Here is a 20,745-nt window from a genome sequence, read left to right on the forward strand (position 1 = left end):
TTTTGATGATTCTTTTTAGAGATTTTAGAGACTATACCCAATTCATCATTGTGATGATTCTTTTTACAGATTTTAGAGACTATACCCAATTCATCATTGTGATGATTCTTTTTAGAGATTTAAGAGACTATAGACCCAAAAATAAAATTATGATCACAGTTTTTCTGCAGATATCAAATTGAGACAAAAAAGGAAGTCTCAATTTGATATCTGCAGAAAAGCTCCGGTACAATTAGAAATTACTTCTGAATTTCAATTATTAAATCTTTTATTTCGTATTAGAAGTAAATGGAAATTCATTTGTTGGGTAAAAATATTGAATGTCAGAAATATGATTGTGCCAGACGTGAATGACGCATTTGCGAAGCTTCCATGGCGGAGCAACAACCACAATGTTTTTATGTTTCCAACGAAACTCTTGAGTTTGAGTTCTCTAACGGCAGTAAACCATTCCATCTTGGACTTACTATCTGAGACTATAAAATGTTTTTAGCTTTCATCTTAAAGAAAAAAAAACCCCCCTCCTTCAACATTATTATTTAATCTTAGAAAACTATTATCTTGGATGTAAAAAAATAATTATATTTCAAAAAATACTGAAGAGGGGGATTTGTGAAGTAAAATTGTTTTCTCAGGGTAGGGGGGGGATTTATTGCATTTTAATCATTAATTGACGAAATTATTGGTTTTTCAATTTATATTCATTAGTATTTGATGTAAATTATCAAATTTGGAGCAAATTTCAAAAATCGTTTCAAGATTTTAGAAATAATTTTAAACCTGGCAGTAATACAATATATTGGTCTCTTGGTTTTTGCGGAATATTTTGGAAAGTATTCAAAATATACAAAAGTTTCTTTGAATTATATGCTTTAATGATAATACAAGGCTGTGCTAAAAATATTATTTTGACATAATGTACACTTTATCGAAATATCTTCATAGATAATTTATTTATTGAACTCAAATTCTTGAATTCTTCTTCATAGAGAAAATAATAAAAAATTATTAATATTATCGAATTTCTTCTTTAAAATTGACGCAATTTTCAAACAACAAAAAGTGACCAAAAGATACAAATTCTTTCATCATTCAGTACAGAAATTATTTTTATTCATTCTTACAATAACATTCTCTCACAATAACTAAGACAAATATTTTCGCAATCAAAAAAACATTTGTTTAGTTTTCAACTAAACGAAATGAATAAAATGGAAAAATTCGAAAATAATTAAAGTTAATTTAAGATAAAACATCTTTTTCTCCATCTCAAGAAATAAGCAGACATCTCTTCTATTTATCATCCGTCCGACGGCAAATGTCGTCGGTCCATGAAACTTCAACGAATAAATTACACAATTTCTTTCCACTATTTGAGAATTATGTGAAACATTCTTCAACTTCCTAATTGTTGTTTCGCAAAAACAAAACAGCACATTTCAATACAAATTCTTTAGAGAATTTTATTTAAATTTTTTTTTAAGATAAAGCATACATATATACAGGAGAGATGCGAAATTTTGCCGACGGTATTTCACTTCTTTTTTTTTCTCTGCTTTCTCGCATAACATTAAAATGGATAATAAATATTTTCTAGTATAATATTTAGTTTACGAAATAATTATAATATTTCTTTTAAATTAATTAACACTAATTATCAATGCGAATAAATAATCTATAAAAGACAAATCGAGACAATAAATTAAGAATTTCAATTAGCATTTAACAATAGCAATAAGAGTAATCGTTTAATAATTATTATACAGTAACAATACAAATACAACAATGCTAACTATAATGCTAATAATAATCGCAATACTAACAATATTATTAATTCACTTTTTAACCTATTGTACTGGCAATAATTTTATAAATAGTAGAAGTAAAAATAATTCTACTGATTAATTTACTAATCTTTATTTCTATAATAGTTAATAATTAAGATTATTATTATTATTATTATTATTATTATTTTTAGTATTATAATTACAATAATAATCATAATAATAATTATTATTATTGTTGTTATTATTATTACTATTACTATTTTTATTATTATTATTATTATTGTTATTATTATTACTATCACTATTTTTATTATTATTAGTATTATTATTATTATTATTATTATTATTATTACAACAATTATAATAATAATAATAATAATAATAATAATAATAATAATAATAATAATAATAATAATAATAAATTTATTATTATTACTAGTACTATAATTATTATTATAATTATAATACTTTTTTAAGTTTATTATATTTATTATAATTACAATAATAATAATTATTTATTCTTATTATTTATATTACATTTATTTTCATAATTTTCATTATTTTTGTTATTACTGTTAATAAAATCATTGTAATTATTATATTATTGACATTGACTTTTACTGAACTTTAACTTTTAAAGCGCCAAACGAGATTTAGTTGATATTCTTTTTTGTTATTATTTTTTTTCTTACCTGTGACTATTAAATAAATAAAATAAAAAAATTATTGAAAAATTATTAAAACTGAAACAAATTATTATTTTTATTCTAAATATACAAAAATAGTAATATAATTGATTATTATAATAACTAATAACAATAATACTAGTAGTACAAAAATAATTAGCATGACTGTTACCAATAATATAATTATTATTATAATTTATATATAATATGTATAAAAATAATATAATTATATAAATTTAGTAAATATACAATAAATTATATAAGTATAAATTTATATATAAATTTGATATAAAATTTTATTTAATATATAAAAAATTCATAATATAAATTAATAAATAAATATTTACATTGGCTTAGTTTATCGATAAATAAATGAAATAGACTTTTATAAAAGTTGAATGTATGTATGTTGGGAAATTTTAATATATTTACATATAAAATACATGTAATTTGTATAAAGAATTGTAGTAATTCGTGAAAGTACTTGTAAAACTTATATGTAAACTTAATAATAGCTGAGCAACAATTAGAATAAAAATAATTCATACAATAAATATGATAATAACAAGTTACTCACTATAATTATAACAATGCAGAAACATACTGTAATTATATACAAATAAGAAAGTATATTGTAATTGTAGAATTAAAGCGTAGAATATAATTATAAGAGTAATAGACAATTATAACAATAATATATAATTAGAATTAGAAAATATAATTAAATATAATTTAAATAAATGATTATAATTATAAATTATAATGAGTTGTATAATCATAATGGTAAATAATAAAGAAATATGTAATTATAATTATAAATTATAGAGAAATGTATAATTATAATTATAAATTATGAAGAAATTTGTAATTATAATTATAAATTATAGAGAAATATATAATTATAATTATAAATTATAAAGAAATTTGTAATTATAATTATAAATTATAGAGAAATATTTAATTATAATTATAAATTATAAAGAAAATATAATTATAATTTTTAATTCTAAAGAAATATATAATTATAATTATAGATTATAAAGGAATAGAAAATTATATCTAAATAATAAAGAAATAAATAATTATAATTGGAAATAAAAATGTGAGAAACGAAATTTCGTCCATAACCGCGAGGTAAGGACAAAGAATTAATAGTAGAATAGTAAATCATAAATATAATTATTATTACTAAATAATTCTGGAAATACAGAAGTTTTTGGTTATTATAATAATAAAAAATATCAATTATAGTAACAGTAATCAAATTTGTAACGTAAAAATATTTTCTCCACAAAATTATTTAGTAAATATTCACAATAACAATTTTTTGTATATTAACATAAAATATAATTATAATTATGTAATTTAAAGTTATATAATATAAAGTGAAAATTTTTTCTCCATTAATTACTATTAACCAACATTGATAATTAGTGTTAAAGCTGATAAAAATTTGTAAATGATAAATTTATAAATTTAAAATTATATATTTTAAGTTACAAATTTAAATCTCTACATTTAAATTTATATATTTTAAGTTATAAATTTAAATTTGTACAATTAAATTTTATATATTTTCAGTTATAAATTTAAATTTATACATTTAAATTTATAAATGATAAATTTCTATATGATATCGATTTTAACCATAACGAAGATATTAATTATTCGATTTATTGAAATATGGTGAATTCGATTATTAATCATATAATTTTTGAGCACAGGATTTATTACAATTTGGTCCATTTTGATAAAAAGATAATAATCTACGTATTTAATTATGACGCCGGTAATTATGGGAGTCAGAATTTTAGCGGCGGGTCTGGTATGCAAATAATTCTTGGCAGTGTACTTGCTATCGCCAAGTTATGCCATTTGAATTTTCATATTAACCTGTTACGTAGGTTACGTTCATTGCTATTTTTTCCCACTGTCTTTACAAGACTTGAATATATATATATATACCCTTTTTATATATAGACATATACTTATTATATTTCCAGTCAATGTTGCTGACATTCTTCTGTGTATTATTTTAAAAGAAACGAAAAATTCCAACCGAATGTTTGTTTAATTTTTTCATTTTATTGTACAATGAGCAAAATTATTCAATTATTCCTCAATATCGTGTGTTTTATTATTTTTTTGTTTTTTCCCCGATTTTTACAATTTTGAGGATTTATTTTCTGGAATTGATGTTTCAATGTTTTTTTTTCATTTAGTTTTGGAAAAATTAATCATTTTTGGTGCATTAGGCAAAGATTTTACTGAGAAAAAATAAAAAAGTGACGTAGCTTAGTGGTTAGTGTTCTTGACTTCAAGACCAAGGGTAATAGGTTCGATTCCCAACTTCTTTTATTAAAAAATTTTTTTTTCTTGAAAATTTATAATGTTGAATATATATAATATTATATGTAGAGTATAATTTCGAAGAAAACTGAAGAGTAAAAATATTTGTTGTTACTTTATTTTAATTTTTTGTCGTAAATTTTATTAATGTAAAATTATAATTTTTTTCTACTTTTCTATAATTTTTTCTATAATTTAAATCTATTATTTTCTACATTTTTTTCTTCTATTTTAATGCCAGGAATGAATGAAAATATAAATAAATAAAACTGAATATTCAAAAAGTAAAAACGTACATTTGAAATAGAAATATTTCATACTTTTGAATAGAAAATCAATGTTGACGTGAAATCTAAAAAAAGAAACGACACCATTAAGTTTCTAAGAATAGTAAAATTTTCTTTGTTTTTATTGAAAAAAAAAATCCTTTTGTCCACTTTGTCGGGAAAAAAAAAATTCTTAAACAAAAAATACAATAGGTAAATAAATTATATTTTTTTCGCGTTGAATGAATAGTTATAAATTTTTGGCGTTGAATGAATAATGTTGAATGAAATTTATTTTTTATTCTATATAAGGAAATTATTATTTAATATTTATTAATTATTTAATATTTAAGGAATTTATAATTACAGAAATTATTTTTTATACAGAAAATTATTTTATAGAAATTAATACAGAAAATTTCTATTTAACCAAACTTTAAACATGTTTTTTAAAAAAACAAATTCCAGTTAATTTTAGTCTTTAGAAAGAAAGAAATCATCGACGAAATGTTTTCGACAAAGATTTTTTTTTTTTATGACAGTTTTCTTTCCTTTTCCATGAAAATAGAGAAAGTGCTTTCCTGTCCATGTGACACTGACCCTTAGAATTTTTTTTTTTTTACTGGAACTTTAGGGAAAAAAAAGGAAGATGCTTAATATGGTTGAGAGAAATGCCGACGATGACGAAAAGAAATGAAAAGAAGCTAAAAAAATTTTTTTAATAACTTTCTGCACAAAATGCATTTTTGTTCGAAAGTAATATTATCGAAATGTTTATCTACTTTTCCTCACATTATTAGTGCATGATTCTCCTTATTTTATTTTATGTGACCCTCACTTTTCACGTTTTATTGCAACCAATCATTTTTAGAATATTGAATATTGTGCCTGCTAATCATAAAAATGAATTTATGAACCTATTTACAATCCCCTTATTTGTCAGTTCGTTCTATTTCAATGAAACAAATTTCCTCTTTTTTCTTTCTTATCTTATAAAGAATGATTTTTCTTTTATTTTTTACAGATTGGATGAGTCCCTTTGACAGAGTCGTCTGTGGTGAGTAAATATTTTTTTTACAACAATTTTTACATTTAGAATATAGTAATAACAATGCAGACAATTTTGAAAAATATTTTACTGAATTTTAATATTTTGGTAGAGAAAAGCGGTTCCTGGGAGTAGTGGGGGGGCAGTAATTGGGGCTGCTTTTAGTAGTGGGGGGCCGCTTCTCAAAGCTAGCAAGCTATTCGTTTACTAGTAAAAATATTTCTTGCTTTTCCATTTTTTTTTTTTTTTTTTTTTTTTTTTTTTTAGGGTAATTGAATAATAATTTTTAAAGAAATTAAAAAATAAATGTCAAAAATATTTATTTGCGAATTAATGAATGTTTAGAAGAAACAGAAAGAAAAATAAGAAACAAGAAAGAGAAAAATATCTCTTTTTGGAAAATTTAATATTATTGTAAAATATTTTGATTAGAATTTTCGCAAATTGTTTCTGAAAGGTGGGTGTAAATTTCTGGTGAATAAAGAAGGAGAAGTGTTTTGTAGTTTTACGCGCACATGTGGCAGACATATTTTTGTGTATCACACTCGGGTCTTTCGAGTTTCAATCCACGAAAACTATCATCCAGGATCGACTCACTTGCAAAACGTTCACAATCTTATATTTAGGATCATTTCCTCCCCCCTCTTTCTCTCTCTCTCTCTGAACTGACACAATAATAACTTTTATGACTGTCATTTCGCTTGTGCGGCTAATCATTTCACTGTGCAGTCCAATAAATATGGAATTTGCACTCTACAAAAATATTTACTCTAAAGTTTCTTTCACTTTTTTTTCCCTAATATTTCTTGCCATTTGAATTCTTTTTTTCTTTTTGGGAAATTAAATTTTTTATTCGTTCTTTGTCTTTTAAATTTCTCTTTTTTAATGAAACTATTTTTCGCATTTTAAGATATTTTTGTATTGACTTATTTGTTTATTTATTTTTAACTTATTTATTTATTTTTTTGTTAATATTTCTTTTTAACTTAATTTTAATAACGATCGTGTAAAGAGGGACTTTATTAAAATCGCAAATTAAATGTTTTCTGTACAAAAAATATTAAAATTTCTTTGAGTTTTTTGTTAATATTTTTTGCTATTTGATTTTTTTGGGGGGGGGGGAATTTTTTTATCCTTATTTATCTTTTAAATTTCCCTTTTTTTCTTTTAAATTTACCTTTTTTTCTATTACATTTACCTTTTATAATGAAAATATTTTCTACGTTTGACAAATTTTAATTTTAACTCTTTTTTCATTTTGTTTAAGATTGATTTTTAACTTAATTTCATTTTTTCTTTCTAATATTTCTTGCTTTCTGGATTTTTTTCTTTTTTCTTTCTTTTTGAGAGGGGAGGAATTTTTTGTCTCTTCTTATCTTTCAATTTTTCTTTTTTCGCAAAAATATTTCCACTTTTTAACATATTTCTATTTTAAATTATTTATTTAGACTTATTTAGATTTATTTTGACTTATTGTGACTTATCTTTAACTTAAATTCAAATTAAATTCAAATTTTAAGGCGCTTTAATTTGCTTCAAATACTGAAATTATTAGTTGAAATACAATTTAATTGAACTTGAATTTATTTGAATAAATAAAAATGAATAAAATAATATAATAAATAAAAATTATTTGATTCAAGTATAGGTACATAAATTTGATAATAGACAAGTAATCGTTTGTTTGAAACAAATAATTTTTTTTCAGTGCTAAAATTTTGGTTTCGTTTGGTTAAAAATTTGGTTAAAATTCATTTCCTATTGTTGCACTTTTGCAATTGTTTCATTTTTTTTTTTTATTTCGATTCACTTTTTTGTATTTTGTTTAGTTTTCCACTTTTTCGAATTTGCCTTCAGTCAAGAATGATAAACAGCGATAAATTTCCACTAGAATCATAAAATTTCAATCTGCTACCTTAATTTGTTTATAAAATAATAATTGTTTACTCTTAGCGGAGATTTATTGAGAGAGCTTCACTCATAAAGCATAAAATAATCACTAAGATTAATAGACTTGTATAGGAAAATGCTATTTTAACATTCTGTTTCCCTTTCGTTGTCTGTAAAATTAACTCTTCCTTTGTTTTAATTTTTCTCCCGTTTCTAATTAAATTTTTTTTCTCTTTTTTTCTACAATTAATTTTTGCAAATTTTCCTCTTTTTTTCGATGAAAAAAAATTTTATTTTGTTGCAAGAATTTTTTTTTCCGTTAAGGTTGAAAATTATTTTTTATGAAAAATTTTGTCCACGTCAACAATTGCTTTTGTGACGAGGAAAATTAATAAATAAAATTTTTTTTTGCTAAAAGGTTGAAAATTGTTTTTGTCAAAAATTTTGTCCATATCGACGATTAATTTTTTTGACAAGGAAAATTAATTAATAAAATTTTCTTGATGCAAAATTTTTTGCAAAAACAATTTTCAACCTTACGGTTGAAAATTCTTTTTGTAAAAAATTTTGCCCCTATCGACAATTGCTTTTGTGTCGGGGAAAATTAATTATTTTTCGTATTTATCAGGACTTTCGAATAATAACCCTATCTTCTTTAGTAGAAAATATAGGTATTTATTCTCCAGTCTGTAAATTAATAATTAAAGGAACGCCATTAGTTTGCGGACGAAAATAAACTTTATCTGTGTCGCCACCGTGTCCACTGCTGGTAATTTATTGCAGATTGTATATGCATCTCCCTATAACGCAAAACTGATTACTCTTTTTTTTTCCTTTCTCTCTCTTTGGCGCGTGATTTATTGTCCTTTTTGCAGAAAAAAAATCTATTCTATAAATAAATTCATTTCAATTAAAAAATTCTGTCGCCAAAAATATCGCTTGGTGATTATATGTCAGTAAATTGAATTATATGAACTACAAAGTTTTTCTTTTTGTCTTTCTTTCTTTCTTTTCTTTTTTTCTTTACATTTTTCTTCCTTTTTCTCATTTCTTTTTTTTCCCTTTTCTTTTTTCTTTTTTTCCTCTTTTCTTTTTTTCATTATTTTTCTCTTTATTTTTTTCTTTCTGTTTCTCTGTCTTTTTTCTTTCCTTTTTCTTTATTTTTTCTTTATTTTTCTCTTTTCTTTTTCTCTTTTCTTTTTCTCTTTTCTTTTTTTTCTTTTTTTTTCGTTTTCGCTTTCTTTTTTTCTTTCTTTTTTCGAAAGGCGAATTCCATTTTGCAATGTAGATGCGAATACTGTGCGGTAATTGCCCATAATTACAGTGTAAACTGGGTGGTGTACTGTCAGAGAGTGAGAGAGATGAATTATTTCATCATAAACTCGAACGAAAATTTATCGACTTCTCCCCCAAAAGCTAATTGAGAATTTTCTCTTCCGCTTCTCGGCGCCAGTTGCAATTTTTTTTCGATGAAAATTCTCTGAGAATTTTTGTTTTTATTTTCAGCCTCTCTTATTTATTATTTCTTCACCTGGACCAAAAATCATCGTCAAAATAATTTTGCACCAAACTTTCTCAATTTCTTGTTTTTTCGAACTATTTTTCCTTAAATTATTTTTCTTTATTAATAATAGAAAGAGAAAAAAAAAATTTTTCCTCTAAAAAAGAATTATTTTCTTTTATCTCCGTTTTTGGAGAATAAAATAGAAATCTCTCTCTAGTAAATTAATTTCACTAGACGAAAATAAAAATTTGCAGTCACATTGCAAAATTAAAAATAAAAAATGCTAAAGAATTTTTTTTGAGTAAAATTTTTTTGTAAAATTCTAATTTATGTTTTGAATTGATTTTGAATTTCGATTTTTGTAAACTCTTTGTAAATCAAGAGGACGAAAAAAAAATGGTTTAACAATTGAAAGAAGAAAACAAAAAATTACTCGCAGACAATTTATGGCGATTGTGATTTTGTTTGCGTGTGCTTCCTTCTAAGTCAGACGTGGGCGTTGGTTCAAGAATTTTCGGAGTGATTGTGTCTATGTTGGGGGGGAATTTTTTTTCAAGGGTAAATGGTTCATTGGCCAGAGAGAAGGTGCATTCGCGACTCACTTATATTTTATTCTCCTATATTCGCAAGGGAGATAGAAAGAGAGACAATAAGAAAATAAAATAAGAAAACAATAATAAAAATCAAATACTTTTAAAGAATTGCGCCGAATAAAATAGTTTACAATTTCTATCACTTTGTTAAGCACTTGAATGCTCACAATGAGTTTGTAATCGATGTAATTATTAGCTCTGCAATTGCTCTTATCGCTCACTATGTCCCTCTCACTCTCACACTTTTGACTCATAAATTCCATCAAACCCGCATATCCAGTCTATCTATAATACAATAAATTTCAAATATTATTTATGTCGTTTGCCTTCTAAAACAATTTTGTTACGACAAAAGAAATATTTTTTCTATTTTTTATTCAGAAATTATTCTAAAAATTATATAGATACTTATAGGAGAAGTAGTTCTTTAAAAGCATTTTTTTTAAATTCACTAAAGTTTTTAACGTTCAAATAAATGCAATTTTTTTTCTGTTTAAATTATTCTTGAAAATTATTATAAAAAAAAAAAATTATTAAAATAATTATACATTTACTTATAGTCCAAAATTAGTTTTTTTATAAATAAATTTTTTTGTAACAAAATAAAAATTAGTTTTTTAGTTTAGTTAGTTTTTCAGTTTAGTTATTTTTTTAGTTGTATTAGTTTTTTAGTTTAGTTACTTTTTTATTTGAGTTACTATTTTTTAGTTCAGTCAGCATTTTAACTTGAGTTGTAAAAATAATTTTTCCCTTTTACTAAAAAAATTCAGGACATAAACTATATTCAAGCATGAAATTTGTCACAGGCAAAGCCGGAAATAATTTACGAAAAAACCGAAATATAAAAAGGTGACACGAAATTTTCTTTTTGCGCTTGAACGGGCCGTGACGGAAACAATATGGTGACGAAAATCGGAGAAACATCCCTTTCAAACAAAAAGTGTTGACACAAAATAGTTTCAAAGCATAAAAAATGTGTATGGGTCAAAGTATTTTTTTTTATCCTTTGCAAAAATACAGGAAATGCTTCTTTTTTATTTTATTCTTTCTTTGAAGAAAGAAATTTTGCCAAATTTTCTACAATGTATTTCAATTTTGAGCCAATAATGTCAAAATTATAAAATATAAGGTAGATAAAGTAAAATTTTGGGATAATAGAGAATATTATTATTTTTGACATAATATTCTCTTTTATGAATCAGCGAAAAATAAAGTAATTTGACAGTAAGAAGACAGTAAATGATAAAAATATTAAATTCAAATAATATTTTTATTTATTATTATTTTATATTTAATAATAATATTTTATATTTTTTTAAAGTGAATAATTTTAAATTATTTTAAAACTATTTTTTAAAAGTAACTAAAACTTTTGACAATTAATCAATTAGTCAAAATTCAACTGTTTTCTTTATTATTTATTTACTCATTATTATTTAATATTGGAAATTACTAATTTTTTACAAATAATTAGCTATTTTCTACTTATTATTAGCTATTTTCTACTAATAATTAGTTATTTTCTACTAATAGCTAAAGCAAAAATTTAGTCAACATTTTAGTTATAACAATTAAGACCACAATAACTATAGTTATTGTGAACAGTAACTATAGTTATTTTAACTAATTTATTAGCTATTTCAACTAACTAGTTATTTTCTACTAATATTTAGTTATCTTCTACTAATGTGTACTTCTACTGAATTACATTTCTAGTAATAATTAGTTGTTTCCTGAAAATATTTAGTTATTCTCAACTGATAATTCTCAACTAAAAACTAGATAATTTTTACTATTAATTAAAATATTTTTTTACTAATTGATAAAGCAACAAAAACCAGGTAAAATTTTACGAACAATAAGTTATTTTTTACGAACATAGATAGATTTAGAGAGTAAATATTTTTTTACATTCTCTAAATAGGAATTAATCACTTTTGACAGTTCATTAAATGAGTTAGTAAGTATTTTTGACTAATTCTTAGTCAAAAACTATTAATTAGTATTAAAAAACTACTAATTTATTTGTTAAATTTACTGAATCATTTAGTAAAGATTACTAATTAAAATAATGCCCTTGATAAATGAATTACTAATTGTCTACCACTAATTAGTAGTTTTTGACCAAAAACTAGTAGTATTCTACTACTAATTATAAGTTTTCAACTAATATTTAATAGTTTTTACTAAGAATTAGTCATTTTCGACTACTTATTAGTAATTTTTACTGAGAATTAGTATATTCTACTACTAATTCGTAGATTTGATTACAATTTAGTAGTTTTTTACTACTACTTAGTAGTTTTTGACTTATACTACTACTAATTCGTAGGTTTGAATAAAAAATACTAGTTTCCTACTAGTAATTAATAGTTTTTGACTAGTATTTTTCTACAACTAATTAGGAGTTTTCGAGTAATAATTAATAGGTTTGATTAAGAATTAGTAATTTTTGACTGATAATTAAGAGTTTCCACCACTAATTCAGTGGATTGACTAAAATTTAGTAAATAAAAAAAAATTTAAAAATTAAAATAATAACTAGTGGTCTTCTACTACTAATTAGTAGTTTTTGACTGATGACTATTAGTTTTTACTACTGATTCGTAAGTTTGATTAAATACCAGTAGTTTTTTTTGCAACTATTAGAAGTTTTCTACTAATAATTAATAGGTTTTTTTTCAGAATAAGTAGTGTTTTTATTACTAATTAGTAATTTTTGACTAAATATTACTAGTTAATATTAATAATAATAATAGTTAATCAATAATAATAGTAATATTAATAGTTTTTGACTTTGAATTAATAGTGTCTACTACCAATTCGTAGGTTCGACTAAAATTTAGTAGTTCTCTACTATAATGATTAATAGTTTTTGACTGTAAAAATTACAATTTTTATTACAATTAACATGATGCATAATTTTAACTCAAATTGAGATATTTTTGACAAAAAAAATTGTAATGAACGGATTAGCAAAAAAGATAAGTAAAGGGTTTTCTCTTTTTGTCCCTTATCAGAGAGAATAAAATCAAGATAATGGAGTTAGAGTTATCAGGAATATTGCAGTCCATATCGTTAAGGAAGCCAGTCTCCAAGTTCGACGGTTCCTGAATGCCATGGGTCCTCTCCCCCTCTCAATCCCGCTTTACAAGTATCGGGTGTGGTCCATAAACGCATAAAGGTTGGGCTATAATGATTTTATGAGCTCTCGATGCTCTCCCCATATCGCCACCTCGTAATCATTTTCTCTCCCAACGTTGTCCCTATATAACAAATTCCCGCTCGTTTTCTCATCTTCCAAAGTGTCTGTCCCAAGAAAAAGGGCGCATTTCGACGCATAACACGTAAATAGCCATTTCTAATTGCAACTTTATCTCGTTTGGTATCCTTAGGAAAAATGTGTGACTCTCTCTTTCTCTAAAAAGTCTGAATTAGTTAATTAGTGAATTTTATTATTATAATTCGTTAAATATTAACTACTGGTCTCTAAATTTGAATTAGTAGGTTTTTACTAATGACAGAGTGTGGATTCGTTTACGAATTGAATTAGTAACAGTTTTGACTAATTTTTAGTAGTAAACTACTAATTTCTAGTAGTAAACTACTAATCTCTAGTAAATAACTACTAATTGCTAGTAGTAAACTACTAATATCTAGTAAATAACTACTAATTGCTAGTAGTAAACTACTAATCTCTAGTAAATAACTACTAATTGCTAGTAGTAAACTACTAATCTCTAGTAAATAACTACTAATTGCTAGTAGTAAACTACTAATCTCTAGTAAATAACTACTAATTGCTAGTAGTAAACTACTAATCTGTAGTAAAAAAAACTACTAGTTTTTAGTAGAAAACTACTGATTGCTGGTAGTAAACTACTAATCTCTAGTAAAAAAAACTACTAATTTCTAGTAAAAAACAACTAGTTTCTAGTAGAAAACTACTAATTGCTAGTAGTAAACTACTAATTTCTAGTCGTAAACTATTAATTTATAATAAAAATTCTAATTCTTAGTAGTAAACTACTACTTTCTAATAGAAAACTACTAATTGCAAGTAGTAAACTACTAATTTCTAGTAGTAAACTACTATTTTCTAGTCGTGAACTACTAATTTATAGTAAAAAATACTAATTGTTAGTAGTAAACTACTAATTTCTAGTATAAAACTAGTAATTAGTAGTTTTCTACTAGAAAAATTAGCAGTTCACTATTAAAAATTAGTTAAAACAGTTACTAATTGAATTACTAAACGAATTCGCACTATTTTATCAGTAGAAATTTAATCTCTAAATTTGAATTAGTAAAAATATTTACTAATTTGAATTAGTGACTTTTTGCTTTTGAATTAGTAGATTTTACTAATAAATTAATAGAAATTATTATTTATTAGTAAGATTTACTAATTCAAAAGCAGAAAGTCAGTTATGATTCAAATTAATAAATATTTTTACTAATTCAAATTTAGAGAGTAATTTTACAATTAGTAAATTATTAATTACAAATTTTATAACTAATTAATTATTAATTATTTGTTAATTTTATTATTAGTCAATAATTATTATTTATTTTTTGTTAATTTTATTATTAGTCAATAATTGTTAATTATTATTTATTAATTAGTACCTAAGAAATTTAATATTTAATTTCAAGTTTTTTTCGTGAAGAAAATCCTTTTGAAGTTCTTTTCACTTTTTTTCTCGAGTTTCCCTCCAATTTCTCGACTTTCAACAAGAATTTCGCCGGGCGTTCCGGCATTTTCATGCGAGTTAGACAAAGAAGTTTTAATTTGAAAAAATATATTTCAGTAATTTTAATCATTTTTTTTCTCTCTAAAGATTAGAACACTATTGTAAGGAGTCTGGAAAAGTCTTTTAAACTCCGATTAGAAGCAAAGTGGCATGACAGTTTGAAGAGTTTCCTAATCGCAGTGCTTAGATGAAAAAAGCAGACCACTTATTAAATATTTTATCGAGACAAGTTTAAATCAGAAACAGTGATCTTTGACCCTGTGATATTAGACGCCCGCGCGTTATTCAATATTAAATACTTCAATATTTTAATATTTTTTCTTTCAAATTACCATTTTATAATTACCGTTTAGAAATATATTTAATCTACAGAAAAAAACTCCCACGACTAGAAAATTGAAAATTAGTCGAAAAACGTCGAAAAATTACTTCCTAAATTTCTTTTGTATTTATTTATTTATTTTCGTTTTTTTACTATTTTCGCCTTTTTTATTTCACTGAGAGAAAAAAATACTTGGTGCTTACGAAAAATTGTTAATTTTCAATTTAAATTTTTTTTTCAGTGTGAAGTGAAAAAATAATGTAGTACCAAACTAAGCAAATTTAGAAAAAAAAATACAAAGATTGATTCGAAATTATAAAAAAAAAACGATTAAGAAATATTAGTGAATTTTTATTTTTAAACAAAATGGAAAAGAAGTAAATAGAAGCAATCTACTTATACAAAAGACCTTAAACTTCAAAAAACAGCGAACAGATTTCTCGCATCAGTACGCCTGCAAAAGTTGAAGACAATTTACATAATGGAATTCTCCATTTTATCGTGATCTGCATTGGACTTTTGCTATTCGTTATTCGCCATTAGTGTCTTATGCAGAAACGTTGTCCTTTTCTTTTCTTTTTTTTTCTTTACTTTGCCCTTCCACCTCCCACTCGACTATTTTTTTTTTTTTTTTATGCCTCTCGCAGACACGTTTCGTAATCTTTGCACGTCTGGATTTTTCGAGGAGTATTCATCAGTCCTTAATGGATCATTGTCCCAAGGATCGGTCGTTTTCTTTTCTTCCTCCGCCTCCTCTCTGCAAAGCCGTGCATCGTTCTCTCTATCATTTGAGAACGCGACACACTAATCCATCGTTCGTACGTGAATGCAATGCGATATGTGTCAAGCGAGAGAGGAGAAAAAAAATCGGACGAGGTGCGAGAAAGAGACGGAGAAATATGCGAAAAACGGAGAAAGAGACAAAAACAAATGTTTTCGTCTTTTTCTCTGTTTTTCGCTTATTTCTCCGTCTCTTTCTCGCACTTCGTCCGATTTTCTTTTTTTTTTTATTTAGAATATAAGAAATAGAAGAAAATAGAAATAGAAAAAAGATAGAGACAGAGGCAATAGAAAGAGAAAAAAAGAAAGAGAGAAAAAGATAGAGAAACAATAGGAGAAAGAAAGGAAAAGAGTAAGAAAGAAAAGGAAATTCAATTATTTAAAAAAAATTTTATTAATATTCTTGGGAAAATTTCAATTATTTTCAAAAACTTTCTTTAATTCAATGATTTATAATATCTACTACTTTAATAAAATTGCGCAAAAAAAAATTCAATTATTTAAAATTAAATTCTACGTAAACATTTAATTATTTTCATAAATAATAAAAATTTCACAAGAATTCAATTATTTACAAATTTCTATTTTCATAAATAATAAAATTCTTTTTTGGAATTCAATTATTTTTATAAATATAATAAAACCCATCGCAGAATTTCAATTACTTTTTTAATATAATTTTAATTTAATTCTTCGATAAATGTAATTTTATTCTTAAAATTTTTTTTCTTAAAATTCATCAAAGAAATTCAAGTATTTTAAAAACTTTTGTTACAATTTATTTATTAGAATTTAAGTAATTATTTTCAATACGTTTTTAATTGAATTTCTTCAAAAGGATTACATTATTTTCAAAAATTTTAATGAAATTTTTTGTAGCAATTCAATTTTTTTTCAAAATAATTTTAATAAAATTCTTTGTAGAAATTTAATATTAATTTGAAAAAATTTGTTAAAATTCAATTATTTTCCATATCTACTATTTCAATAAAATTCCACAAAAGAATTCAATTATTTTTAAAAAAAAATATTAATAAAATTCGTCTCAAGAATTCAATTATTTTTCAAAAGTAATAAAATTAATTCTTCGCAGAAATTCAATTATGTTAAAAAATTTACAAAAATTCTCGTCAGAATATCAATTATTTTTCAAAAGTAATATAATTCTTCGCAGAAATTCAATTATGTTCAAAAATTTTCAAAAATTCTCGTCAGAATTTCAATTATTTTTCAAAATATAATTCTTCGCAGAAATTCAATGATTTTCAAAAATTTTAATTAAATTCTACGCCAATATTTAATTATTTTCAAAGATAATTGAAATTTCACAGTCATTGAATTATTTTCAAAAACTCTTATAAAATTCTTTGGCTAAGTCCAATTATTTTTAATACAATTTTAATGAAATTTCTCAAAATTTCATTAATAATAAATAATAATAATTAATTAATAATAATTTCATTAATAATTAAAAATTTTATTACAACTTTTTAAGATAATTCAATTATTTAAAAATTTTGTTTATAAAATTCTTTATGATAATTCAATTTCTAAGAAACATTCAATTATTTAATAAAATATTTATTTTTGTATTTAAATAATTGAATTCTCGTCGATTTTTCTAATAAATATTGATTTAAAAATGAATTTCAGTCAAAAATTTTAGATTAATAATTGAATATTGAAAGCATTATAGCGTGAATTTTTGAAAATAATTTGAATTTTAAAAAGATTTCAAATTAAAAACTTCAAAATTCTGAATTTTTCACTCGTTTAATTAAAAATTCTGTAGAATTAATTCTTTTTTGAAAAAGTTCAATTGGATTTTTTTTTGTAAATTACTTGAAGTTTCTTATTTTCTAATAATTTATAATTGAAGAATTTCAGAATAATCGAAATTTTTTTCTACTATTTTCAAATAATGCGACTGTTGTTGACTTATATTAAAAAATTGCGACTTTTTCGACTTTTCTTCCAAATTTTGCGACAAAATACCATATTTTTAATATAAAATGCTGCAACTTTTTTCGATTTTTACCAGCAGTATAAAAAATAGCTGTAGATAAATCTTTCAAAAATTATTTTTGAAAATTTTTTCTAATTACATAAATTTTTGAAATATACAATTAAAAAGATTTTGAATAATTGAAATTTAGTAAAATTAATTGAAAATAAATCATTTTTTCCAAGTATTTTATTATAATTTTTGAAAATTAACTATTATAGAATTTTGTTTGAAAATTTTGGAAATAATTGAATTTTTAAAAAATTTAATGAATGATCAAGTGTAAATTCGATAAAAAATGAAAATATTAAAATAGTTTTAATATAAGAGTAATTCTCTGACAAAGTAATTTAAAATTTTTTTAAATTTACTATTTTAGAATTTTTGAGAAATTATTTATAATTGAAATTCGTCAAAAATTTGATTATTTTTTAAATATTTTTTAAAAACTCAATTATTTATTTGTTTAATAAATTTTTTTTTTGCAAAATTTAATTATTTTATAGAATTTTATTAAAGTTCGTTGCAAAATTCAATTATTTTCATGATATTTTATAAAATTTATGTCTAAATTCCATTTTTTAGGAATTTAAAAAAAATTTATTGCAAAATTCAATTATTTTCCGGAATTTTTAATAAAATTTTTGTCTAAATTCAATTTACAGGAATTTTTAAAAAATTTATTGAAAAATTCAATTATTTTCATGAATTTTAATAAAACTCTTTGCAAAATTCAATTTTTTTTCTGGAATTTTATTAAAATTCTAATTCATCTATAATTTTAATAAAACTCTTTGCAAAATTCAATTATTTTCAAAAATTTTTAATGAATTTTTTGTTCTAAATTCAATTTTCAGGAATTTTATTAAAATTCGTTGCAAAATTCAACTATTTGCATGAATTTTTATAAAATTTTTGTCTAAATCCAATTTTCTGGAATTTTTAAAAAATTTATTTCAAAATTCAATTATTTTCAGGAATTTTAATCAAAAATTTTTTCTAAATTCAATTTTTTGGTTTTTTTTTAAATTTATGTTTTATAATAATATTCTTATTTGTTATTGAATTTGAATCTTTTGAAGAATTTTAATTTCTATAGAAAAATAATAGTGATTAAATATTTATTTAAAAATGAAATTTTTGATGTTTTCGAATAATTTTATTTTTGAAGAAATTTGTATTAAATAAATTTGTAGTTTACAAAATCTGGAGAAAAATTCTGTTTTTTAACCGGGAAAATATGGAAAAGTCAGGAAATTTGAAATGAGCAAAAGCGTGGCAACCCTGAAGAAGAAAAACAGAAAATAGGACGAAAAGAAAAAAAAGAGAAATAGAAAAAAAGAAGAAGAAGAGAAATAGAAAAAAGGAAAAAAGAGAAGGAGAGAAATAGAAAAATGAGAAGGAGAGAAATAGAAAAATGAGAAAGAGAGAAAAGAAAAAGAAGAGAAACAGAAAAAAGGACAAAATGAAGAAGAAGAGAAATAGAAAAAAGGCAAAAAAAGAGAAGGAGAGAAAAGAAAAAGAAAATAAATAAAAAAAAGAAGGAGAGAAAAAAAAGAAAAGAAAAAAAAGAAGAAGAAGAGAAATAGAAAAAAGGAAAAAAAGAGAAGGAGAGAAATAGAAAAAGAAAATAAATAAAAAAGAAGAAGGAGAGAAAAGAAAAAGAAAAGAAAGAAAAAAAGAAGAAGAAGAAGAGAAATAGGAAAAAAAGAGAAGGAGAGAAATAGAAAAAAGAGAAAGAGAGTAAAGAAAAAGAAAAGAAACAGAAAAAAAGAAAGAGAGAAAAGAAGAAGAAGAGAAATAGAAAAAAGACAAAAAAGAGAAGGAGCGAAGGAGAAAAAAGAGGACAAGTGGACTAAAGGGTGGAGATGAAGAATCAGAAGATGTACGATCAAAGATCCCAAGACACGCTGTTGAATTCCGAGGAGTACGTGGGTTAGAAGGAGATAATGTATAATTTATAATCAGGCCGACAGCAACGGAGGATTCGACAGTCTGAATTCTCCGCCCCGAAAGCCGCCAACCCCTCATTAGCATTCGATGATGGCTGCCGCGTCCTGCAGCGTCGGTACTATCCAGATTCTAACCTACCCTACCTGCATCAACTCCCACTATATCTCCCAGAACGCCCTCTATACCATTCACCCTTAAGGGTGGATCAAATTACAGGGACAAAAAAAAATTCTTCTCATCCCTTTTTTTCCTGCTTAACTCTCTCTCTCTACTAAAAGCTCAACGAAGATAACTCGTTAATCGAAGTTGATTTTTTTCCTCCTCTTTTTTTTCGATCATTTTTTGACAAATTTCTATGTCGAAGTTTTACTCCCATAAGTTTTTAACACTCTCCGTCTCTTTAAGGATAAAAATTGTAGCCACGTTCTTAGCTCTGATACGTAAGGCGTGTTAAGAATTTTTTGTCTTGCGTTCGATTCCCCCTTCGGCAATTTTTTTCTTAATTTGTTTCTGAAAAAAATTCTTGCTTTTTTTGTTCAAAAGAATATTCAGAACGATTATTTAAAAGTATTGGAGAATATTTAAATAGGCAGTGTAATCTAACGTTTTTCGTTCGGAACGCAGATTTTAAGTCAGATTTACAAAATCCAAAATGGCGGATCCAATATGGCGACCGACGATTTTTAAATTCATTGGATTTGCTTTAAATTCATCACTTTCCTCGGTCTTCATTGTCCTTGACTCTAAATTTAATGTCAGGTTTACACAATTCATAATGGCGGAACCAATATGGCGACCAAATATGAAA

The 20,745-nt window shown here is 23.5% G+C and overlaps 2 protein-coding genes across 4 annotated transcripts in view; both read left to right on the plus strand.

The window, feature by feature from the left end:
- The window catches only part of LOC122511435 (venom metalloproteinase 2-like), a 162,261-nt gene that overhangs the window by 21,696 nt on the left and 119,820 nt on the right, over positions 1–20,745 (plus strand). The window lies entirely within an intron of this gene.
- LOC122511436 (homeobox protein abdominal-A homolog) overlaps positions 1–20,745 on the plus strand; it is a 68,783-nt gene that overhangs the window by 3,337 nt on the left and 44,701 nt on the right. For both annotated transcript variants that reach the window (XM_043626649.1, XM_043626650.1), the window contains exon 2: positions 6,113–6,145. In XM_043626649.1, the coding sequence (XP_043482584.1) occupies positions 6,113–6,145 (33 nt within the window). The remainder of the gene's footprint in view (positions 1–6,112; positions 6,146–20,745) is intronic.

Source organism: Leptopilina heterotoma, unplaced genomic scaffold, assembly GCF_015476425.1.
Source record: "Leptopilina heterotoma isolate Lh14 unplaced genomic scaffold, ASM1547642v1 Lhet_82, whole genome shotgun sequence".
Taxonomy (NCBI): domain Eukaryota; kingdom Metazoa; phylum Arthropoda; class Insecta; order Hymenoptera; family Figitidae; genus Leptopilina; species Leptopilina heterotoma.